This window comes from Lissotriton vulgaris, chromosome 9 (genome assembly GCF_964263255.1).
Source record: "Lissotriton vulgaris chromosome 9, aLisVul1.2, whole genome shotgun sequence".
Taxonomy (NCBI): domain Eukaryota; kingdom Metazoa; phylum Chordata; class Amphibia; order Caudata; family Salamandridae; genus Lissotriton; species Lissotriton vulgaris.
Window position 1 is genome coordinate 274,932,121 of NC_141697.1, and position 26,761 is coordinate 274,958,881.

General features: G+C 46.0%; 1 protein-coding gene across 1 annotated transcript in view; it reads left to right on the forward strand.

The window, feature by feature from the left end:
* The window catches only part of AHSA1 (activator of HSP90 ATPase activity 1), a 214,090-nt gene that overhangs the window by 156,158 nt on the left and 31,171 nt on the right, over window positions 1-26,761 (forward strand). Inside the window, exon 8 of the mRNA XM_086937559.1 lies at window positions 21,386-21,437. Within this exon, the coding sequence (XP_086793685.1) occupies window positions 21,386-21,437 (52 nt within the window). The remainder of the gene's footprint in view (window positions 1-21,385; window positions 21,438-26,761) is intronic.

The window sequence follows — 26,761 nt, forward strand, 5'->3', positions numbered from 1 at the left end:
CAAATTAAAAAAAATAAAATAATGCAAAGCATTGTCATTTACAATGCCAGTAACTCAAACTTTAATGCTGCGAGACCTATTGCATTGTAAATGCTTGTTTCATTGTGTAGAAGGCTCTCTTTGTGACATTAGCATGTGGTAGCATGGGTAAGTCTGAATCTATGGTTACCCCTAAGTTTCGGACTTCTGTTGATCTTGTTGGAGGGACCTCCAGTTCCTTAAGCCATATGGCAGTAGGCTGGTATTTTTGCCATTGTCCGCAGGTCATGATCTCTGCCTTTGTTATTGAGTTTTAGATGGAAATTCATCCTCTACTTGTTTATGGCACAAAGGCAGTCATCGAGTTTTGAATTGTGGAAGTCTTCCAGGATATCCATTTTTAAAAAGATATGGGTGTCATCTGCTTAGTTGTAACAGACGAGGTAGCATGATTTACTAAAGGGAGTTAGGTAGATGTTGAATCGTAGAGGAGATGTGATTGATCCCTGAGGGACAGCTCAGTGTTGTATGCAAGCAGCTGATGTGAAAGGTGGTAGGTAAGCTGCACTTTGACTCGGAGGTAAGATACAATCCATCTTGGAGCATTTTTGTGGACTCCAATATAAAATTGTCTTTGTAGTAGTGTGTTGTGGTGAACTCTGTCAACCGAAGCTAATAAATTCTGAAGCAATAGGGTGGCCACTTCGTTCTTGTCCACTGTGAGTTTGAGATAATCTCGAATGGATATTATTGCTGACTCTGTCTCTGCCTGACCTGAATCAATAATAATGGTCTGATATTAAGCCATTATGTTCTGTAAGGCTTGAGAGTTGAGCAAGCAATGGTCTTTCAGATATTTTTCTTAAGAATGGTCCATTTGATATAGGTCTATAGTTTGCTTCGTCCAGTGGCTTTAGCTGTGCTGCCACACTGATTGATCAATCTCCCCCTTTGAGTTCCTCCCACTCTCCCCCTTTGAGTTCCTCCCACTCTATCTCAGCGGCCTTGGTCAATGCTCGATCGCTGAGCAAGCACGCTGCGAATATATTTGAACTGCTGGAGGAGGGCTCTTTGGACATTCTGTTTGTCACAGAAACCTGGCATAATAACGCCAGTGCATCGGATGTCGAGTTGGCCATTCCTAGAGGCTATAAAATATGTAGGAAAGATCGTGCACTGGGAAGGGGAGGTGGACTGGCAATTATTCTGAAAGAATCTTGGGTTCTTCATGTAGATCCCCCGGACGAGTTAGGAGACGGGGAAGTTCTGAATTTTTCCCTGGTCCTCTCTCCTCATTTCACTCTAGGTGGCACTTTAATCTATCGGCCACCAGGGCCTTCTGGTTCTTTTCTTAAAGCATTGCTCGAGGCCATGGTGCCTCGGGCCCTGAGGTTTCCGTGTTTTCTGCTGCTGGGTGATTTTAATATTCATGCTGAGGTGGCGGAGCTCCCGGAGTGTAAAGCTTTGTGGGATTTTTTCAGCCTTGCCCACCTTTCTCAATGGGTCTCTCTGCCTACGCACTCGGGGGGTCACACGCTTGATGTGATCTGTTCGAACTTTCCCCTCCGGGTGGAATCCCCGCAAGTCCTCACATGGTCGGATCACCGGCTGATCAGATTTGCATGGTCAGCCCAGAAAATCATCCCTTCAGCGGCAAAAACCGTTTGTGCCAAGAAAATTATTATGGATACCCTGTCTGCCGCCTTGAGTGAGAGACGGCCCGTGCTGGGCGATGAGCTTGCAAAGGCAGGGCTGACTTTAAATGAATGGGTTGCAGCGGGGGTGGCTTCCTCATCTAAAGGTGGCAATTCTGGTAGAACTCGCTCTGCTCCTTCTAAACCCTGGTTTTCCCCCGAGCTGCGCGCACATAAGCTCACCTGTAAAAAGTTAGAACGGGCCTGGCGTCAAGCTTACTGCCCCCTGGCTAAGGCGGCTCTGCGGGCGGCACAGAGGAACTACTATGCCTGTATTAAAACAGCCAAGGGAGAGTACTTTGCTAGCAGGATTGATAAGGCTAATAATAGCTGCCGTGAGATCTTTGTGATTGTCAAAAGTTTTCTCTCCCCCTGTGCTGAGCAGCGAATGGTCCCGGCCTCGAGGGGGTGGTGTGAGTCTCTCCTCGTTCTTTGAGCAAAACATTGTTGCTATTCAGTCCAGCTTTGATTCCAGGTCCACCTTTGACTCCATTCCCGGCCCTGCTCCCCCCTTAGGGTCCTCTTCTCCCAAGATATCGGAGTTTGTGCCACCTTCAGTAGTCGACACTCTGGCCGTGATTAAATCTTTGAAATCAGGGTCTCTGTCTGGCCCTGCGCGGGTGCTCGCTGGTATAGCTGAGGTGGTGGTACAGGAAATTTTGCATGTCATTGGCCTTTCTTTTAAGTCGGTCATCGTGCCTGCTGACTGGAAACAGGCTAAGCTGCTGCCTTTGCTTAAAAAGGCGGGTGCTGACCCTGCCGTGCTCGCCAATTATCTGCCAATTTCTCTACTTCCGGCTATGGCTAAAGTTGGTGAAAAAATGGCATTCGGGCAGCTGAACGAGTTCGTTGAATCGTCAGGGGCTCTCCACCCGGCGCAATCGGGGTTCCGCGCTGCCCACAGCACGGAGTCTGCATTAGTGGAGATCTCTGAAGCGGTCAGGGAGTGTCTGGACAGTGGCGGCAGAGCGGCTCTAATTTTATTGGACCTCTCTGCCGCGTTCAACACTGTGCCACACCAGTGCCTTCTCGCGCGGCTTGCTGATATTGGTGTTACGGGCTTAGCTTTGGACTGGCTGCGGTCCTTTCTTTCGTCCGGATCCCAGCATGTCTGGCTTCCCCCCTTTTCATCTACGGCCAAGCCTCTTTCGGCGGGGGTCCCTCAGGGCTCTACATTGAGCCCTCTGCTTTTTAATGTCTATCTGACCCCCTTGATTGAGATGGCCGAACAGTTGGGGGCCAAAATTATCGCCTACGCTGATGACACGCAGCTGCTTTTTACGTGGCCTAGTGATGTTCTTGACACCGCTCTGATTCAGTCTTGTCTCTCCTCAGTTTTCAATTGGTTAGCCGCTGCACAATTGAAATGTAATGAGGATAAGACAGAAATTTTGTTGTATGGCCATTTTCGCCCTAGTTTTAGACATTCACTCAGGCCAGCTGGCTTTCCGAAGCCCTGTTCAGTAAATGTTCCCGCTAAGAACTTAGGAGTCTGGTTCGGAGAAGACCTCCGGTTCGAGGCGCACATTAAGAAACTGACAGGGTGTTGCTTTGGGACCCTTAAAGCGCTACGGAAGTTTTTTCCCTATCTTCCTTCCACAGCAAGAGAGTCAGTAGCGAGGGCATTAATTCGCTCGCGTCTTGATTACGCCAATGCCTTGCTGAGCGGCTCTCTGGCCTATCTGGTGAGGCGTCTCCAAGTAATTCAAAAGCTACCGCCAGACTTCTATGCAATATCCTTAACCGTGTGAGTGTAAGGAACCACTTGCAGAGATTGCACTGGCTGCCAGTGCCACAACGGATTGTTTTACACTGGCGCATAAAGCTATAAACGGCCATGGTCCTGCCTATTTGATGAAACTATTTAGCCGTTACTCTCCCAACAGACCTTTGCGTGCTGCCGCCCAACATCTGCTGCAGGTCCCACATTTTCAGCGCTCTCGGCTGGAAGGGCAGTCGGTTGCGGTTAAGGCCGCTTCTGCCTGGAATGACCTTCCATTATTTTTGCGAGCTACCCTGAACTATGGTCCATTTAAAAAAGCCTTGAAAACCCATTTGTTCAGGTTGGCTTTTTAGTTTTCTGTATAGCCTATTCCTCTTTTTCTGTTTTCTTTTTTCTTTTCGCGCCAGGATACTCCGGCAGTAATTGAGCGCGTAATAAAACAGCATATTAATAATAATAGTATGGGTGGAGTGGTCTAACATGAGTTTTTTTTTTTAGCTCGGATAGCAACAAACATAGTTTCAGTGACTTGTTCAGTAGACATCTGTGCACCTCCTGTGCTCAGGCTGTGCAAAGGATATCTTTGAATGTTTTTGGAGGTGCTGGTTCTGGCTACTGTGATATTGAGGAAATCTTTTTGTGAGAGGGTATTGGAAGTATGCATTCATGGATGTTTTTTCTTTTCTCTTTCTATGGTATTTTGGTCATGTATTGTTGTGGCTTTGTCTGCATTTTCTGTAAAGTAATTTTCAATATTTTAAAATTTTTGTGATAAGTTCATTTGATATTTTACCGTTTGATATTTTATCAGGAAAGTTTTGTGAGTGTTGTGTGTCTTTGCACTCTGGATTGTAGGTTTCTGCTAGAATATTGTGGAGCTCTTTAGAAGAGCAGTCTTCTTCATCCATGCCTCTGGAGTAGTGGTGTCTTTATGTGGTTTTGAATGCCCTCTTTAGGCTCTGTTTCAGTGGTGTATGGTGTTTTAGTTTTTTTTCTCTTTATTTACTCCATGTGCATTGTAGTAACGGTGAGTTGCATCTTAATTCTTTTGATGTTCTCATTGCTCCATGTGGTGGTCATTTTGTGGTCCAGCCTGGATGTATTTTTATTGGTATCTGTTGTCCATTGCAGTACAGATTCAGTTGTAAAAGGTGTGTGTATCTTTTGGTTGCAAGTTTATTTGGGTTCTTTCAAGATGCAAACTATTTGTGGATGTCTAGTTTTTTCCGTTGCCTGTACGAGCATTATTTTGCTGCTGGTTTTGGTGTTTTTAAAGAATTGTCATTAATATGTGTGAACATGAAAGTGATAATGTTATGGTGTCCTCAGTCTACGGTTGGGTTGTTTGTATCTGTCGCTTGTGCAATTATGTCATATAGAGTGTGACTGCAGAGTGATGAGTTGGGTTAGAAACTATTTATTTTTAGTTTAAAGGCTTCAAGATTGGTTGTGATAGCTGTGGTTCTAGTTTGATTCTTCTTGTCAAACCCTATGTTGTGGTCTTCTAGAATGTATTGGTTGGGGTGGATGTTGGTCACTGTATCTAGTAAGACATTGTTAAAGTTGGCATTCACGGTCTTCACTGAGCCATGCTTCTGTAATTAAGGTGAGGTCTGGTATCGTTGCAGAGCGTAGGTCTGTAGTTGCAGAGCGTAGGTCAAAAATGTTGAAGCAATGTTTGTAAATGGATCTTGCTTTAAAGAGTAAGCCTTTTAATTTTTGTTTGTTTCTTTCTTCATGTCCTGGTGCTTTGAGGGAGATGTGTGTTTTAGTATGGGTGGAGAAGCAGGGGCATGGGTTATTTTGGTGTAGCTGGTTTGGGGCTGGCATTCTGGTTGCAGTCTGTGGAGATGGTGGAGGGGAGGTTGAGTGGGTAAAGAAATCAGAGGCTTGAAACATGTTTGTGTGTATGAGGGCTTTTTGTGGCAGCCAGTGGTTTGTCTGGTGGTTTGAGTGACACGTAGGAGCCCTTGTGGGAATGTACTATTATGGAACCTAGTTATCATGTTTGCTCCTTTCCTTGATTTTTTATTTCCTTTTTGTATTGACGTGTTTGTGAGTTCTTTGGGTTGTGGTTTTAGAGTTGGTCTGTTTTTGTGGCAGGTTGTGTGGTGTTGTGGTGGGTTTCGTTCTTGAAGAGGTTATGTGGTTAATAAGGTTGGTTTAGTAGTAGTTCAGGTGTGGGTTGTGAATTCAGTAAAGGTAGTATTTAGGGAGCAGAAACAGATACAGTTTTTGTTAATGAATGGTTGCTTACTGAAGTTATTATGCTAGAGATTGAATGGTTCGAGGCATGTGGGCCGCTAAATTCATATCTTGTGCATAGATCGCTGCCTAGTGTTGGGTCCGGATGATTGCACCTTGTTGTCCTGGAAGAGTCTTTTGAAGTATCACGAGATAGGTGGCTCCTCCCCTGGACTACAGTGCGCATGGGCATCCTCTCCATCCTCAGATTGTTTTTTTCCGCCATTGGGTTCGGATGTGTTCCGTGACTCTCGTTCGGAACCTATAGGAAAAACTTGTTTTCTTCAGGCCAATAGGCCTCTTTAAGCGTCTGTATTGTACTTCGTTCGGTTCTGAGTTACTTTATCCGGTTCCCAGATACTTGAGCACGTGTGCTCCCAGTTTTTTAGGCCCGATCTTGACATTGACGATGGAATTCCAGGCCCCGTTTAAGCGTTGCCCAGTCTGTGACGCGAAGTATCCTCTCTCAGACGTGAACCCTGTGTGCAACAGATGTCTGTCTCCAGACCACGACGAGGAGAGTTGCTTGGCCTGTTCGAAATTCAGGTCGGAAGAGGCGATCGCTCTTCGACGTGAGGCGAGACTACCGGTGCAGAGAGCGTCGGATGTGGCGGATATCTTCGAGGCTGGGGACGACTAGGGCGTCCAAGAGGAGGAACCGGAGCACTTCTCCGACCCGGCCTCCTGTCATGATTCTTACTACGGAGAAGAGGTAGACGATGAGAACATCGAAGACGATGAAGCCGTCGAGGTAAGAGACGACGGTATGGCCATTGGAGCCGCAGAGGGCGGTTCCAGCGATGAGCAAGACCCAACCGAACCTTTTGGGGGTCAAAAGTGACAGTCTTGTCAAAGGCTCAGGTCGAAGCATCGCCGGAAGGCCTTAGCCAAGATCTTTATGCTCATCTACAGCCCCGCAATCTGGCCCGGCTAAGAATATTTCAGAGCCTTCGAAAACGAAAACAAAACTGACTAAAGACAAATCGAAACCGAAACTGGTAAACCCAGTATTCGTTTCGCAAAGCCTCACTCCATCGGATCCTAAGAAGGCTCAAAGTGTCATTGCCCCTTCGGGGTCACAGAAGGGTGCCAACCCGAAGATCGGCACATAAAAGAAGGTACCAAAGGCCCAAAGAGACGGAGCGACGTCATCTAAGGCTGCCCTTGGGGGCGTGGACACTGAAGACGGACTTGAGTCGCAGCCGCCCCTCAGTCCGAATGCATACAAGTTGCTGCTGGTGAAGGTTCTCGAAGATAAGCACAAAATGGCCGCGTTGGAACGTGACGCATCAAGCCGCGGCCATTTTGGGAATCCCAGCGCTACGCCTGGCTCGAAGTTGGCGATGGCTGTGAAAAAAGGCCAGAAGCCATCGGGGCCTCCGTCTATAGTTTTTGGACTGCCTCAGACTGCAAGACCTAAAGCGTCTAAGCCGGCACAGGGCACCGACCCTGGTAAAATGATGTCAAAACTTAAGGGAACGACCGCCACTCCTGAAGGCGTCGGTTCCACTCCACCTTCTTCTGAAAGCTCAAGAAAGTTGTACATTGACTCTGCAACCGGAAGACTCACCCTTTTCAAACGGAAGATCTTACCGGAGAAGCCGATGGAATCCTATCAAATTCCACTCAAAAGGAAAAGAGACTTTGCTTCCTCGCCAGTCCTTTTCGAGTCCGTGAGGCCTTATGGGCAAGCCTTTACTCATTCCCCCACACGCACTGAGGATGGTGGGGGGATGACCAGAATGACTAGCAATTCAACTATCCTGATGAATCTAATCAGGATGACTCGCAGGATGTGCTTGAAGATCAAGGCACAGCGGACATCCAGTCTTACCAAGTGAAGCCGGCCCCTGCGGAAGATACTGCGGCGTTCAACGCTCTAATTGAAAGGGCAGCGTTGAACCATGATGTGGTCATGCATGCGGACCCGGTTGAGGAGGACTTCCTGTTTGATACCTTCTCTACGTCTGACAGATCAGTAAAGACGCTGCCGATGCTGAAGGGTGTCCTTAAGCACACCAATTTTCATGGACACAACCAGAGCAAGGGTGGTGAACCCACTTATTGAAAAGAAATACAGGCCTGCTCCTGTGGACCCTACGTATATACGGGGTCAATTGCCATTGGACTCTTTGGTGGTCTCCAATGCCCGCAAGAGGGCGAACTCACAAACAAGTGGTGATGCTCCTCCCCCAGACAAAGAATCTAAAGTGTTAGAAGCCTCTGGGAAGGCGGTTGCTGCGCAGGCAGCGAATATTTGAAGAATAGCCAATACTCAAGCTCTACTGGCTAGATACGATAGGGCTCACTATGACACCCTAGAGCAATTGTTGCAACACTTGCCTGATACATATAGAGAGGGGGCGGAAATGTTGATTCAGGAGGGGAAACTGATATCAAACGCTTCTATCAAGTGTGCCCTAGATTCAGCAGACACTGCGGCCAGGGCCATTAACACTAGTGTAATGCTAAGGAGGCAGGCATGGTTACGAATTTCAGGGTTGAAGCCAGAAATACAAACAAGTTTGCTCAATCACCCCGTTAACCCAGATTTCTTGTTTGGGCCTGACGTTGACACGATTCTTGAGAACATCAAGAAGGACACCGAGATGGCTAAGTCTATGGGGGCCTCGCAGTCTCAACAGTTTAGAGGGGGTTCTTTTCGTCGCTCAGGTAGTAGAGGGCCGTCAAGGGGGACAAACATCTCAGCAAACACAATACAATAAAGGTGGTGCACAGGCCACCTTTAACAAGAACAATAGAGGTGGATACCGTGGTAACAGCGCCAAAGGCAGAGGACGTGGAAATAATAACACCAGGTCCTCAGCAAATACCAAACCGTGACGCCTTGTCACTGCCCCCGGACCGTATAACACCGGTGGGGGACGACTCCAGCAGTTCCTGCCAGTCTGGGAAGGCATTACCACAGACAGGTGGGTGAGGCAACTTATCCAGTACGGGTATTGTTTAGAACTGACATCCACTCCACCCGACATACCACCAAGACACCATCATATGTCCGCAGAGCACTTAGCCTTCTTACAGCAGGAAGTGGCCAGCATGCTGCAAAAAGGGGCCATAGAACTGGTGCCTCTAGAAGAGCACGGAACAGGGGTGTACTCTCTCTATTTCTTGGTCCCAAAGAAGGACGGGTCTCTCAGGCCCATTCTGGATCTGAGACCCTTGAACCTATACATCCTTTCAGAACATTTCCACATGCTGACTCTGCAGCAGGTCCTGCCATTGCTCAGTCAGGGGGATTTCCTAGCAACTCTGGATCTGAAGGATGCATATTTCCATATACCCATACATCAGGCACACAGGAAATACCTCAGGATCACTATTCAGAACAAGCATTATCAGTTCAAGGTGCTACCCTTTGGAGTGACCACTGCTCCCAGAGTGTTCACCAAGTGCTTGGCGACAGTGGCGGCACACCTTCGGAGACAACACCTTCATGTCTACCCTTACCTGGACGACTGGCTTGTGAAAGCGAAGTCGGCCCAGCAGTGCGCCAGCCACGTGTCCCGCACAATTCATCTTCTGCACAGTTTGGGATTTTCCCTGAACTATCCCAAGTCGCATCTTCAACCCGCTCAGGTACAGCAATACTTGGGAGCAACGTTGGACACTGTGACAGCTACGGCCCAGCTGAACTCAGTGCGAATCAACAGCATGCAACTGCTGATTTGCAAATTCAGGCCACAACACTCACTACAGGCGCGAGTGTTTCTGCAGTTGATAGGCATGATGGCCTCCTGCATCTTCATAGTCCCGCACGGGAGACTGCACATGCGTCCGCTCCAAGAGTGTTTAGCACGATAGTGGAATCAGGCTCAAGGACAATTGAAAGACCTAGTGTTGGTGACCGGTCGTGCGTACAACTCTCTGCATTGGTGGAATCCACGCAACCTTTGCAAGGGACGACCGTTCCAAGAGCCTGTACCACAAATAGTGCCCACGACGGACGCATCCCTCCTGGGGTGGGGGGCGCATCTCCTTCATTATACAGTGCAGGGACTATGGTCGGATCAACAGAAGAAGATGCACATCAATCTGCTGGAATTGATGGCAATCTTCATGGCACTGAAGGCTTTCAAGATACATCTGTGCCGCAAGGTCGTGTTGATCCGGACGGACAACATGACAGCCATGTATTACATTCAGAAGCAGGGAGGTACTCACTCTCCACAGTTGTCACACTTGGCTCAGAGCATGTGGAAATGGGCCATTCAGAGGAACATTTTTCTCATGGTGGAGCACCTCCCGGGCCAGGACAACCAGATGGCGGATCTGCTCAGCAGACACAGCCATCAGGTGCACGAGTGGGAGATTCATCCCTCGGTGCTGCAACCCTACTTCCAGCAGTGGGGGCATCCAGACATCGACCTGTTTGCCACAAACGAGAACGCAAAATGCCCAAACTTTGCCGCCAGGTTCCCACACCCGCGGTCTCAGGGCAATGCGATATGGATGAACTGGTCAGGCAGATTTGCGTACGCTTTTCCGCCAGCCCTGCTCATGCCTCTGGTGGCACGGAAACTCAGGCAGCACTCGATGACTCTCATCCTGGTTGCTCCAACGTGGGCGAGGCAAGCATGATACACCACGTTTCCTGGAACTTTCCGTGGTGCCTCACCAAAGACTGCGTCTTACACCCAGTCTTCTCACCCACAGCCATGGCAAAGTTCAGCACCCAGATCCGCAACAGTTAAATTTGGGTATCTGAATTTGTCTCCTGATTGTATGGACATCATCAAGGAGGCGAGACGGCCTACCACTAGGGCCTGCTATGCTGCCAAATGGAAACGCTTTGTCATTTACTGTTCCAACCATGACATAAACCCACTGGATGCATCAACACAGAACATTATTTGTTACCTGTTACATTTATACAGATGCAATCTGGCATACAGCTCTATACGTATTCATTTGGCGGCAATAGCGGCTTACTTGCAGAACAGGCAACATCTTTGACTGTTCCAAGTGCCAACCATAAAGGCTTTTATGGAGGGACTCAAACGAGTCATTCCACCCAGAAGACCACCTTCGCCGGTCTGGAATCTTAATATTGTTTTGACCAGACTGATGGGACCTCCATTCAAACCTCTCCACTCTTGTGAGATACAGTTCCTCACTTGGAAGGTTGCCTTCTTAGTAGCGATCACGTCGTTCAGACGGGTTAGCGAGCTGCAAGCCCTAACCATTCAAGAACCTTTTATACAGGTTCACGCAAATAGGGTGGTGCTACGCACTAACCCTAAATTTATTCCCAAGGTAGTTTCTCAGTTCCACATTAATCAAACTATTGAACTGCCAGTTTTCTTCCCTAATCCAGACTCAGTAGCAGAAAGATCACTGCACATACTAGACGTCAAACGAGCTCTCCTGTACTATATAGACAGGACGAGGGATTTCAGAAAGACTAAACAACTCTTTGTTGCTTTTTCACCACAGCACAAGGGCAAACCCATTTCCAAATCAGGTATAGCCAGATGGATTGTTAAGTGTATTCAGATTTGTTATCAGAAGGCTAAACGCACACTAACAGTCCCCCCAAGAGCGCATTCCACACGCAAGCTAGGGGCATCCATGGCTTTCCTGGGTAACATTCCATTAGAGGAGATATGTAGAGCAGCCACATGGAATAACATACATACATTCACCAAACACTACTGTGTTGATGTACATTCCAAGCAGCAAGCTGCTGTAGGACAGGCTGTTCTAAAAACCCTCTTTCAGGCTGCTGGAGCTGGCTCAGGCAACCACCGCTAAGGGAGAAACTGCTATTTATTCTATGCACAAGATATGAATTTAGCGGCCCACATGCCTCGAACGCAATATGCTACTTACCAGTATGCATCTGTTCTTGTCATGTAGGGCCGCTAACATTCATATCGCCCGCCCATCCTCCCCGGTGCCTGTCGCAGCTGTAGCAGTCAGAATTATTCGTAAGCATGGTCATCTAGTATTGTATTGGACTCCATCTCTGCCACAATGGCGAAAAACAATCTGAGGATGGAGAGGATGACCATGCGCACTGTAGTCCAGGGGAGGAGCCACCTATCTCGTGATACTTCAAAAGACTCTTCCAGGACAACAAGGTGCAATCATCCGGACCCAACACTAGGCGGCGATCTATGCACAAGATATGAATGTTAGCGGCACTACATGCCAAGAACAGATGCATACTGGTAAGTAGCATATTCCTTTCTGGCCCTAGGCCCTAACGGGCAACACTGCAACACTGTTGACATTTCACACTTCAACTGGATGCCCTAAGCAATAGGTGTGAATGGCACCAGAGATCATGTGACCTGACCAAATAAATATATATATATATATATTATATAATTTTGCATGGCGTATACTACAAAACCCCATGCGATCTTTTACACAAATTGAAGATACTTGCACAATCAGCTGTCATTAATTTTGATCATATTAGTGTTTGCATTTTAGCATAATTGGTACAGACAGAAGGGGACTAGTACCCCTGCTTTGATTCGATTTGCACTAAAGCTATGTTTTGCACAAAAAACTGCACTAAAGGCGATATTTGCACATTGAGAATCTTGCACTTGCACTTTATATACCTGTTGGTCTAGCATACAGCAAAATGCAATAGATATCAATCAATATGACACTATAAACAATAATATTGTACCCAGGAATGTGAAAATATTGAAATTTTACAGTCTATGAACATAAGGTATTTAACTGTGACACCTCACTTCAACCACAATGTTATAAATGTCGAAAGTTTAATTCAATGCATTATTAGACTGTCAATTGTTGCTAATTTGGTATTTACTATGATTTGCAAATAGCATCAAATTAATGCTTGTATACATTACAACTGCCGTATAAACCTAGTATGTTGTCTATGTCCATACATAGCCCTCTCATGTGACGACAATGAACCTATCACTGGCACTTTATAAGGGCCAACCATATACGAGAACATTGTCATGTGAACAAGGCTCTTGGAGCTGAAACATCATGAGACTACCTGCACTAGAAAATAAATAATGAAATCACCTGACTGGTCCGTGTCCGTGTACTCTGTATCCTGGCTGGTGTGACTCCAGAGCGCGAAACGAGAGACGGAGTGGTGGAGAGAGAGAGATATATATATATATATATATATATATATATATATATATATATATATATATATATATATATATATATATATATATATATATATATATATATATATATATATATATATATATATATATATATTGCATGGCGTGTACTACAAAACACTTATATACAGAATTCTTTGTACACCAGTAAAAAGCTTTTGCTATCTTGTTCTGAACAGTTACCCCTAGAGATATCTAAATAATGAGTTCATAGCAAAGTCCACCTCCGAGGTAGTTCATCAGGCCAGTCGAATATAAAAACTCCCTTAATATCTTTCTTCCTTATCGTCCCAATATATCATTGCAGCTCAATTTGTTTATTGGAGACTCCTCCACAGGAAAAAGGGGACTCGTTTCGATCTTGACTATTAATGGCCTCCTCAGGACAGAAGTGAAAGAACAAACAAGACATTTCTTATGGAAGAACATACAAATAAATGTCGGAGGAAAAGTGAACTTGTTAACGCTCAACAGACTTTTACATGAGCAAATCTACACCTGCATATTTGCTCATGCTAAAAAGCAGTTCACAAATATTTTTTAGGAATACAATTTCCTGAAATGCTTAAATCCTTTCTAAGGCTAGGACTTGTACCATAGGTGCAAATTTGTGACTTTCTTCAAGAGTTGGGCCCCTAAGTAGGTTTGGAGTTATCAAAAACCTTTTGGTTTTTATTAAAATTATCTAGCCATCCATCCATTCATTGTCTGGCTTCCGCTCTTTCACAAGAAGCTTATTGATACACAAAGTAGTTTTGTTCAGTGCTAGGGACTGTGGCTCTCACAAATTGCATGCAAAAGATGTCTGTTTGAGGGTTTTTATGGCCCTCATTTTGGCATGCAATGTTTATTTGTAGCAGAACTTTACCGGTTTTAGATGCTGTATTTTGGGCAGCGTGTGGTGAAAAAGGAGTCGCAATGTTCTGGGTAGATTGACTTTTGAGTGCCATTGTAGTAAGCCAAAGGGTACACAGTATTGGATCTCAGTCACTAAGAAGGGCCACTTAGGTGCCTTACTTGGTGAATGGTTACCTAATTTGCTCTTGGTAACAATCTGTATGGCCTACGGATTTGAAGAGACATTTTGAACCTTTTACAGATATTGTTTGGAACCATTATTTTTAATTGTGCATGCAACTTTTTTCGGAACTATATTAAAAACTTCAACCTTAGACCAGGGGACTTTTCTTTTTATACAGCACGTTTAGTGCACGGTGGATTATTGAGGTTGGCTCGTGGTGGTATTTACTTTGGTGGGGGGGAGGGGAGAGGTTTCATCCTCTCATTGTTATGGAATTATCCATGTTGGCATGGATTTTGACAATGACCACAGACCTCTCCTGCCTTATTAACGATATACACATTTATTTGTATGTTCTTCCATAGGAAATTCCTTCTTGGCTTTCACTTTTGTCCTTCTCTTCTTTTGAGAGAAGGCCAAAAATTGTCAAGGCCGAAACACGTTGTTGTCTTTCTCTCCCCTCTGGAGTAGTTTCCAATAAATTGAGTTGCACTGGTTGTAGGAAAGTGCCCCTTTGTGACATTGTCGCCCCCCACGTTTTGCCTCTGGTACTGATGTTGTTCGACTGATGTGCACTGGGTCCCTGCTAACCAATGCTCTTTCCCTAAAACAAACATGTTCAATTGTTAAACCAATTGGCCAGGACTTTAGCACCCCTGTTAGTCCCTAGTAAATGGTACCCTGGTACCTAGGACATGGGTAGTAGAGACAGTCTTTTAGGGCTGCAGCATGTATTGTGCGACCCTATGGACCCACATCCAACTCCATACACACTGCCATTGCAGGCTACATGAAATGGTGCAAACCATTGTGAAAGCACGACATGGCACACTCCCTGTGTGCCCTGCCCACAGACACTTCATGCAAACTATAAGTCAACCTTACAGTAGGCTCCCCCAACATGCATTTGGGGCAGATGCTGAGGCTGAGTACCTGGCAAGTGGGATTACAGACCACTCACCCCTCTTGGTCCGGTTGGGTGGGATGCTTAGGGCCAGCGGTTGGGGTTGGCGACTGCCAGCATGGGATCTACAGAATAATGAGGTACTGCGGGGCCTTAGGGCTGACACGAAAGTGTACTTTGCAGAAAAAGTGGGCTTGGTGCAGTCGGGTATTGTAGTGTGGGAGGCATATAAAACAGTACTCCGAGACTGGGCCCAAAATCGAATGTCATGGAAGAAGCGGAAAGCGCAAGAGGAACTAAATTCCCTGGAAACCCAAATATTAGAGATAGAGAGGCAATATTTGTCGGAAACTGACCTGCAGGTGCCTCTGCACCTGACTGATATCCAACAGCAATATAAAACCCTAGCAACAGATGAAGCCAAGGCACAGGCACTAGCGACCCTACACAGATTATATGACGTGGGGGACAAGTCTGGGAAGCTGCTAGCATGGCTAAGCCGCAAGGAAAGGTTCGCCAGGTGGATAAAGGGCGTGTTTGATGGGCAGGACCAGATGCAGAGGGGGGATGCCCAGATTGTTCAGACTTTTGCTTCCTACTTCAGGGAATTTTATAAAGCCAGGGAATTGGGTGACTCAGAAGTGATCATCGCTTACCTGACTACTGTTCAAACCTCGATCTTAACGGACGAGGACAAGGAGACCCTTGAATCCGACATATCGGCCACTGAAATTAGAGATGCGATAGTCCGACTCCGTCCAGGGAAGGCACCAGGTCGAAATGGACTGCTAGCTTAAATTTTTTTTAAAAGGAGCCGCTTTGACGGTCCACCTGTTCGCGCTATTCAAGGAAGCGGCCCAGGAGGGCATCCTCCCACTTGACCTTTGGATGGCCACGATCCTACCCATATATAAACAAGGCAGGCCCCCCGAGGAATGGCGTCTTATCGACCAATCGCCCTCCTGAATGTGGAGACTAAGCTGCTGGCGACAATCTTGGCCCTCTGACTGCGCCAGGTGATTTCAGGCCTAGTACATGAAGACCAGATGGGATTCCTACCAGACAGGGCAACTAGGCAAAATTTATGTTTAACTCCTAATTGGCTCATGGAGGTGAAGGGACGGGAGGATCCACATATGTTCCTCTCCCTCGACGCTGAAAAAGCGTTGGACGTGGTACACTGGCCCTTTCTAGAGGTATCTCTAATCAAATTTGGCGTCGGCCCTAACTTCAGGTAGTGGGTGGGACTCCTATATGCACACCCTAGAGCCCGGGTTAAGGTGAACGGGGTTCTATCTGAAGATTTTCCCATTAAGAGGGGGACCCGGCAGGGATGCCCTCTATCTCCACTGTTGTTCGCCTTCGCCGTTGAAATAGTGGCCTGTGAGGTCTAACAGGCGGAGGAGATACGGGGATTTCAAATATCACAGACCGACACCCAGGAAGAGAAAATCTCACTATACGCGGATGATATAATGCTGTTACACAACCGGCCACCACAGTCCCCGCACTGTTCAGGCTCTTGGGCAGGTATGGCTCCTTCTCGGGATACATGATAAACTGGCATAAATCGCTCCTGTACATCCCGCTACTGGAAGAAACATGGCCCCCTCTGCCTGGGGCCCTCCAGGTCACACAGACGGGGTTCACATACCTGGGGTTCTACCTGACCACGGACAGAAACATATTCTATCAAATAACATCCAGCGAGTGATTACGAACTTCGCGAACGACACCCTTAGGTGGAAGGCCCTTCCCCTCACAATCTTGAGCCGAGCTGCCATGTTTAAAATGATTACGTTACCTCGTTTCTTGTATGCCTCACAAAACTAATACTTTCCCCTCCCCAGACAGACATTCAAAGTGATAAACGCAGAACTGCGCTCTCTGCTGTGGCTGGGAAAGCAACCGAGAATAGCCATTGACACGCTACAGAGAAATCCGTATAATGGAGGGATCTCCTTACAACATGTGGAGGCATACTACTGGGCTGAGCATTTGGCGCTGATAAATGAATGGCTCCATGCTTCAGCTGATCACCCTACATATAGATTGGAAAGGGACACCATTGCACACTGCACCAGTCTGCACTATTTATATGGGGGCACTGGAAAGAGACGAGTACTCCGGGCCACATAAATAACCACAGAGGTCTGGGACAGGGCAACGAAGATGATGGGATGGACACATAAACCAACAAAGCAGACGCCGATATGGTCCCTGCTCATGGCTGAAGGAACTCCACAAGCTTAGGGGTTTTGGAGGGTGGGACGATATTGGAATCTCCACGCTGGGGGATCTGGTGGCACAGGTGGATCTTTCAACCCTATGGGACCTTGGTGACAGAGTATGGGCTACGTCCCACACAGTTCCTTAAATATGCGCAACTGCGTCATGCATGGAGGGCTGAAGCGGCACTGTCCTCTCCCTTGCCGGAATATACCCCGTTGGAGGGTCGCCTGCTGCAAGAACAGATACCCAATAAACTAGTATCCCTGACATATAAGACACTGAATAATAACGCACCAGATAGATTAGGAAAGCTGAGAGCAACCTGGGAACAAGACTTGGGCGAGATGGACACACTAGACTGGGATGCAGCCCTGATGCACCACAGAGAAGTTGCAATTAAATCCTGACTTCTATCATATCATTTGGGACTGCCCCACTATTCACACCTATTGGACACAGGTATTGGGAGAGTTGAGTGAGGTGTTAGAGGCAAAGCTTTCTGTGGAACCAAAATTTGTTTTACTAAGGGTAGCTAACGATGTAGACTTGAGCCGCCCACACCTGATCTTTGCAATGCTGGCCCTGGTGGTGGCGTAAAGGGATGTGGCGCGGGGAGCGCCGTCACCACCTCAATTGGGGGAATGGAGAAGGAGACTGGACTTGTATATGATTGCGGAAAGGGTCACCTATAAAGCAAGAGGCTGTCCCCGGAAATTCCGCAGAGTTTGAGGAAAATGGAGAAGGTACCATGGTCTTGATGGGGATCTGGGATCGAACTGTAACATTGAGCTCCCTGTCCTGGGGTGGGTACACCCCCTAGCCTGCTCCTCTCCTGTGGGAGGGGAGCAGGAGCCTAGCTGTGATTGGGCAGGGCTCCCCATCTTCAAGATGGCCGGAGCCCGGGGTCGTGCTTCACCTCACCTCTCCCACCTGACGGGTGGGGTTGGCACAGGCTGGCACATCCCCCTTCCTGACGTAGGTTTTCCAGCCAGTCTTCCTGCCAGAGTGGGGGTCAGAAATGGTGGGAGCCAGTTGATGGGTACAGCAAATGGTCTGGGTGAGCTCACAGAGGCGGCAGGCCTTTGAAGCTTCCTCCTGCCCATCCTGAGGGAGGAGACCTATCACCTCACCCAGGATGTGTATTGTTTCATTCCCAGGAGAGCGGGGGGCTTTCCACCCTAGGGTCCAGCAACATGTCTGCTGTGTGGCAGCCTAAGCAGCCTCTCAGTCCAGATGTGGATTGCAGGTTTAGGTTTCAGGGGGCATCTCTAAGATGCCCTCTGGTGCATTTTACATTAAATCTCACACTGGCATCAGTGCGGGTTTAATGTGCTGAGAAGTTTGATACCAAACTTCTCAGTCTTCAGTGCAGCCATTATGGTGCTGTGGAGTTCGTAATGACGACCTCCCAGCACCATATACTCCTAATGGCAGCACTGCACTTAGTGCCCAGGAATGGCCCTTGGTACTGTAGGGGCACAGGATTCATGCACCTGTGCCCATACCACTGCCATAGGGCACCCAGCTAGAGGGGTGGCTGAGGTATGCCAGGGCAGTGGGTTTGTGGGCATGGCACACAGGGATGTGGCCCATGTTGACTCTGTTTAGTTCTGCACTTAGACACTCAGCCTGCAAAGGCAGTGTGTGGGTGTCGGGGTACAGGGCCCCTAAGGGTGGCACAATAAGTGCTGCAGCCCTTAGGGGTCTTCTCTGGTCACCATGCCCTGGGTACCTAGTGTACCATTTACTAGGGGCTGATCGGTGGCCAGAGATGCCAATTGGGTTTTAGTTTCAATACAGTTTTAGGGAACTAACACAGGCCCTGGGCACCTGGTTGGCAGGAGCCCTGGGCACACTCAGTCAAAGCACATCAGCAGTTCAGAAAAAAGTGGGGGCATACCAATGAAAGAAAGATGGCACTTTCTCACACACTGTTCTGCTGACCACTGGGTCCACCATGGATGAAGGACTTCCTGACACCCAGAGGTCAATCCTGTCTCCTCCGCGAGTTTCGAGCTGCTAGACCCTCCTCCCTCCCTGCACCGATACTGTGGGTAACAGCCCTTGCAGCAGCCAAGGCTTGTTATGTGTCCAGTCCGGACACTGACTCTGCCAATACCGACCTACTGACGAGGGAAGTGAGCCTCACTAAGGCCAGCACAAAGAGTGGCTCTGCTGTCCTGTTTACGCCAATCACCAGGTTGACACCAAGAACCTCTAGTGAATACTGTTCAGGAGAGACCATTACAAAAAATGCATTGGTGAAGAAGAGTTCTGCCCTAGGAAACAATCAGAACTCAAGGCCCAGAGCTAATAGGAACCCTGGCCTCCATATCAAAAAAATCCTCTCTTTAGATCATGTGACCTTCAACATTCGAGGTTGTGCAAGGTGGGAGGGGAGGAGGAAGGCTTGCTCAGGTAACTCTTGGCCCAGGCCTAGTCACTTACTCTGAATTTAGTGTGCAGAGGAGAAGGGAGCTGCTGCTCTGCTCACAATCTCCTTGGTTGCGGACTGGACCAAACCACATTTCCCATTCCCTTTCATCTGAAAGGTAGGGCTCAATTAAAGCCACTACATGATGCTATCACACTTTTAAATCCTTCTCTTGCTCCCCCAAAACCGAGTTCTAAACCTACTCCAAAACATTGACTCAGTAAATATTCAGTCCAACAGCATTAGCGTTGAAATGCTCTTATTTTCGTTCAGATTTGCACATGTAATCGGGCAAAATGCTGTTACTCGAATATATAGAGTGGTAGGCTGGAGTAGGCCGAACAATTTCTCTGTGCCGTATGCTGTGGTAGCGAAATGCGAATGACAGTTGAACAAATCAGTTTATGAAGAGAACTGACACAAAGACCCTCTAGATACGCCACTACATATTTCAAAGTTAGATTACATTTTTCTTGAGGCTGGCGAGACTGCTAAAGCTGTCCCTATCGACCTAACTAAAGTGTTATCACAGGTCTAACTATTTTAAGGGAATCATTATGATGGCGGAAGGCCCTCCACCGCTAGCCTTGCGGTGGCGGGCCTTCCGCCACCAGACTGCGATGCCCCCTCCCCCCCCCCCCAATTTGGATGACTGGGGGAATGCGACCGCGGCAGGACCAAAGACTGATCAGATTGCCTGGCAGAGCTGTCAGCATCCGTAAAATGGTGGCGGTGCCTAGCAGGCACTGTCAGCCAAATTCCCCGCCAGCCGGTGTTTGGCGGTGGAACCGCCATTTATAGACTGGCAGGGATTGTATTTGGGGGCCCGTTGCGGCCCCCCTGGGGTGGGGGGTGCAGGGAAATGCTCGGCATGGCACTTTAACATTGCGGTGGGTGCTGCAGCTAGCAGCACCCACAGCAATGTTCGTGATATACAATACGACCGCCACAGTGGCGGTCGCATCGGAATCTCCTGAGCGGGAACGCCGCCTTACGGGCAGCCGGTCCCAAGCCTGCAACGATTGTCTGACCGCCAACCTAATGACCCGCGCCCCCCCCCCCCCCCCCCCCAGTTTGGAAACCAAGCTTCCACTATATATTTTATTGCCAGCTCCTTGCAGCACTTTAAAGCAACACGGAACAAAACTCAAAAATTCCTCTGCACCGTGTTAACTCATTTTTCATTGCTGCAGCAAGTGACTCAAAACCGGCCTTAACGCTTGGGTTGAAATCTCTGGAAATTGACAAAATATGGCAGAGATGTTCTCCAGTACTAGATACATAAACTGTAGCTATAAACTAGATGGCCTTCACATTGGTAACCTGTCATGGCTTTTAAAGCAGTCACAGTGCTCCCTATGATGCATAGTCAATATTCCAGATATGTTCTTCTGCACTGGACAAAACGCTCTAGGCAAGGACTTAACAATGATGTCTACTGTAGTTGTAACGCAACCTTCACTTCCTGGTGGTTTTATTATCTTTTTCTCGGAATCCAAATATTTTGTTCTTTTTAAAAAAAAAAAAAAAAAAATGTTAGGCCTTTACATGATTATCCGCAGTGGGGTCATTCGTTTTGAATAAATCTGATGCTCATGAACATGTGCGGCGTGCAGTGCTGCTGTTACCTAAGCTGTTGCTGCTCTTGTATGGAATGTTGCACTGCTGTTACCTACACAGTAATTTGTGCATGTGAGGAAAGTTTGCATTGCACATAATTTTTCATTAAGGATGTTTTAGTTTTCAGTTCTGCTTCACATGCTCAATATGTGTGAATGGGGTGGGAGGGTTTATTCTGCTGCTCCTGTTGTACCACCATAGCATTCTCATAAAAGCCTCCACATTGCTTTAGGAAAACAAAACATCTCCGGCTCTTCCTCTTGCTTTTAAGTAGTGCACTTTCATCCAGTTGGTATTATATATAAGTGACTTACTCTTAAAGGCTGATACCCACTTTAAGGTTGAAATTGCGTAGGACTTTAATCTTTTTTGTCTTTTTCTAGATTCTTGAAACCAAGATAGTGATGAAATGGAGGTTTAAGTCTTGGCCTGCAGGTAAGTTTTGGCTGACTAATTATTATGCCAGTAAGTGGGGTGTGTATGTATATATGTATGTGTGTGTGTGTGTGTGTATATGTATGTATGTATATATATATATGTATGTATGTATGTATATATATATATATATATATATATATATATATATATATATATATATATATATATATATATATATATATATATATATATATATATATATATATATATATATCCCTTTAAACATCCAAGCCTGTCGAGGCAGCAGGCAGTGATGAAACCCCCAGGCTGATAACAACTTTCTTTCAGCCAGCAACAGCGTAAAATTAAATCCATCATACACAGACAATGGCCCATCTTAAAAACTGATGGTGTTTTATGCTCGAGAGTCCCTGATAAACCCACTGTCACTTTCAGAAGGGCTTACAGCATGCATAGCAAACTGGTTAAGGCCAGTCCTGAGCTGGGTAGCGGCTGCGCCTGGCTAAGCAGGAGGGGCTTTTTTAAATGCTCCTCCTGCTGGGCATGCAAATTTGGGCAGAACACCACGCACTATGATACTACATTCTCCCATACTAAAACTCCAATTAAGGGCAATTTCAATTGCCGCACGGAGTTTGCTGTATATGTCCTGACGTGCACCTGTGGTTTGTGCTATGTAGGAAGCACGAAGTCGCAGTTGCATGTCAGGATATTGCAGCATCTCCAGGCCATTGTGAATAATGATGCAGCCTATCCTGTGGCTCGCCATTTCACATAAAACACTGCAGGGATCTGTCGTGTTTAAGATATTTTGTCATCGATGCAGTGCCCCCATTGAGAAGGGGTGGGGACAGGGAAAGAATATTAAGGAAGATGGAAACAAGATACATTATTGAGCTTGACAGCAAACAGCCCAACGGTCTGAACGTGACCGAAGATCTGCATAACTTTTTGTAAATTCACCTTGTTTGTCAGTATTGGTCCGCAGCAAGCACATGAGAATATCGTCACGCTCTGGTCATTCTATGAGTAATTAGAGTCAGGTTAGGACCTATGTCAATATTAGAGACCCATAGAGCTGCACACATGCACATGAAATGAAATTAATGCACCTGATAATTATATGAATTAATAGCATGTGTAAGATCAACCCTATCCTTTTCAAGTATTGTATATAGTTCTAAAATGTAATCCATTTCTTATTTCTTTGTGTTTACCCTTTTATTTTTGTTTTCCACAAATTAAGCCCATGTACAGACTAGCACTTATACTTGGTTTTAAGTATGTAAATTGTAAATAGGTCTTAATATTTATGAAATACAGAATGTATCAATTTTAAATTTTGAATAAATATGTAGAACAGGAGTTCGTGGGTAAACATGGTGGCTTTTCACCACATTCATATAGACTTTCTCATGAATCAATGGTTCACAATCGGTACAACATTTATCAAATCAGTATTTTCTAACAAGCTGCACTAGTCACTTTATGTACCATTGGTATCTGCATTTATGCAGTAGGGATATTTGTTGAAATGAAATTTGTGCAATTATTAAAATATTTTTCAATGTGATTTTATAACATCATGAAATTATGGGACTATTATACATAGTAAAAACAATGTGATTTGTTTTATGAGATGTATACACTTTACAGGCAAGCTTGTAAATTTTGGAGAACGCGACATGTCGTTTCCTGAATCCCATATGTTTTATGTACCGTTTCTATGTCCATGAACAAGGTCATGTGATACACTTTAGGAGGTGTGGCCCATAGGAGGAGTCAGGGAAACACAGCATTAAAAAAGCAAGCTGACACGTCAATCATGTGTGTGAACAAGAGTACTTGATACTCGAAACGCTTCGCTTGAAAGGTAAAAAATAAATAACATCTTGCCTGAAGCCGTGGGGTCCGTCTCTTCTTTCGCCACGCTCCGCGGAGGTCTGAGGAATTGCTATATATATATATATATACACACACACACACACACACACACAAACAAACTTAGATAGCTTTATTCAAAACCTTTAGTATGAGGTACTGCATTTGCACTTGGTTTCACAGTTCCTCTCTTTTTTTACTTTTTTCACAGCTATCATTCAAGAATTGCTTACTCCAACTAGTGCTGCTACTTTTGTGCAACACTGACTTTAAGAAGAACATAAATTTAACAACATTTCTGTATTGCTGCTCATTGATATGCTGATTGCTCTTCCCTCCCCACACTCCATTGGAGTATGTGACAGTCTCTTTCACCTTGTGCTCTACTGAGGTAGAGAAGCAACCACCCTTTGGCTCTGAGCCGTTCTCCTTTTTTTTCGGAACAAAAGAGAATTTTGAAGCGAAGATGGAAGGGTCACTTGACAACGGACATTTAGATAACCGTACTGAGCAACTGTTCACCATAAGATATTCGTTTCCAGTGGTGAGCATCAAAATTACTACTTGTTTGTGTAATATATTAGGAATCTGGCTCTTCATAGGATCTACCACTAAGTGGTTATATCGTGCAAGAGTCCAGAGATTCCCCCAGAAGTGTGCAGGTCTCAATGTAAACCCAAAGTCCTCGATTTGTGGTAGTGTGGTCAAGCAGCCTTGGGCCTAACATAACATGTGTTATGCTCCCAGTGATTAATAAATGACACATGGCCATGAAATACTAAAACTTATTTGATGGGAAGTGCAACATCAGAGAAAGTTCATACTTTAAATTATCTGGGGATTTTATTTAGCTTGACGCTGTCATGGAAACAGCCTTTAACTGATAGCTTTTAACTGTTAGGGCAAATCATTTTAAAAGTAATGTTAAAGCTATTTTTACATTCTCTTAGAAGCTAGGACAAAAACCATCTAACAAGCTTGTTTATCTCTATGAAACAAAAGGTGTTTGAGCAGGATCTTATGGAGCTGGCGTATGGGGATATACAAACATCATAGACCTCTTACTAAAAGTGGAAAACTCTTTCCGTTGGAAGACTATTACAGGTCCCCCAAGGCACAGCAAATGTGTAATGCCATGAAGAGCTCTGTCGTTCATACCTAACGGAGCTCCTAAATCTCTCCCCCTTATTGTTGTGGGTTAAGGCCTTGTCTAACCCTGAGGTCTCCTTGGTGCTGGCATGCATCCTGCAGTGCCTGGGTCTAACAAGAGTGAGGAAGATCGTTTGGTTGTCATATATACAAAAGTCTTTTGGAATGTTCGGCATGAATGAATTGTATGTAAATTCCTCCACTATCACTGCAAACACAAAAGAGAGAGTAAAATGTAATTTCCTAAGTTATTGCACTGACACGAGGTTAAGGAAAGCACAAAGCATGCCACCCTTGGTGAGATATGTCCCATTGATAACAGCAAATGAGATGGAACAAATTCTGCTTACAGGCAATGTCTTTCCCTTTTTAGATTCTGTTCAATACATTTGTTGGTAGCCTTTCCCACCCACAATAGTTGGTTACGTGATGTATCCCAGTGCCTGTGTGATCAATTCTCCAAACAAGCGGTTTTTCATACATATTTTACGGAAGTCAAAGGTTAGACTTCATTTGGAAGGATTACTTTATTTACAATGTATGGAAAGTAAAGATGTTTGCTGGGCAGTTCTAAAGTTTTTGAGGACATGCATAGCACTTAGAGATATGAATAGGTTTTATGTAGTCATCTGTTTTTGTTGATAACAGTTTTAAGTTGGTATTCTGAAATGAGGTTACCAAGGTTAATGTAAAATAGTTTATACGTTACACTTGCAAGCTGGAAGATAAAAATATAGTACACATTTTTGTTCCATTTGTAAATAGCAGGGGGAAACTCTTGGGTAGCTCTAGTAAGGTTTTTTTAATACTTGAGAGCATTGGTATTGTTTGTATATTTGAATGATATTATTTATTGATTGATGTCTTAAAGGTGCTATGACATTTTGATTTGTGATGTTTGATGCTTTTATGAGTTTATGTATTTCAAAGAAAGATTTATGACTAACACAAAACTCAAAAAGGAGATCCACACCTATTTTATAAAAAATAAGTTTGTTTCAAGATTTATTTTAAGACCAAGATGTACGCTAAAAGGTAAGTACGTTTTTCAACAAAAATACCTTTCACTTCAAAAAGTGAACACTTCGTTTAATTTTTCCATTCAGCAATGTTAACCTATGGGAGGAAAACAAGAATACAGTTTTGAAGGTAAGTACTCGACTTACAAATCCAGTGTTACGGGTTCCATGGTCCACACCTGGCAAGGTTCAAATCAGTACCAAGAGTGCACTACCAGAGCACAGGGGCAACTGGGTGCAGAGGTCAAATTCAGGGTCGGGCGCCCAATGTTAACCAGTGGAGACTGGGGGGGATTGAAGGTGCGCTGCTCACAGGGGAGTTAAGCAGTGTTAGGGGGACAATCTCCTGGAGTTACGGTATGCACCGGGGAAGGCCAGGGGGGCACAAGGCCGCAAAAGATTTGCACCCTCCGCATCATGGGGGCGGCGGGGTGCAGAATGCCAACACAGCGTGAGTCCTCCAATACAAATCAATGGAGGAGGTCAGTTTTGAAGAAAGGCTGCAGACTCGGGCCTGGGGGCCAGGCAAAGAACACCCGCAGCTGCCCAGATAAGTAGGGATGCTTAGGGACACTGTTGGTCAAGCTGCCCAAGGCCCAAGGGGGAAACGGCATGAACAAAGATTTTTAAACAACGAGTGGCATTACCGACGACTCCTATACAACGACCTGGGACTGAACCACGACCTCCTTAACAACGACTTTATTAAACAACGAGTGGCCGTAAACAACGACTCCTACCTTTTTAAACATGGAAAAAAATTTAATTTATTTAAAGTACACTTCAAACGTATACTAATTTTATTAAACATCTAATGATAGTCGTTTTAATTTACCTGGTTGTAATTGGCCAGTAGATGGCACTGTAGGATTGTTTTCAGGCATGAGGACCCTGGGCACGGATCCTGAGGATCTGTGTTTCACTGACTTAAAGCGGATGAAACCTCTGATTTGAGATCACAGGCCTGCATTGTGTGACACGTTGCTTTTCAGCGGGGGTCTGGGGCACACCACAAGGCTCATCTGTTTCTCTGTGCCCCCTCCGCCATGGGACACTTTGGCTTGTGTACTTAGGTTGGGGGCGTGGAGGCTTTGGCGCAGTGTGGAACGGCACCCCTTGAGAGGGTGAGGCACAGTACACCCTGCTGCGAGGACGTGGATTGCAGAGGGGCAGTGTGGCGCAGCAACCCCTGCTGGATGCAGTGGGGGCCCAGAGAGAGGTGCTGGTGCACCCCCTGCTGTAGAGACTTTGCAGAGGGAAGTCGACGGCTGGGACCATGGTGCCTTCCACACCATAATTGAATGAAACCAA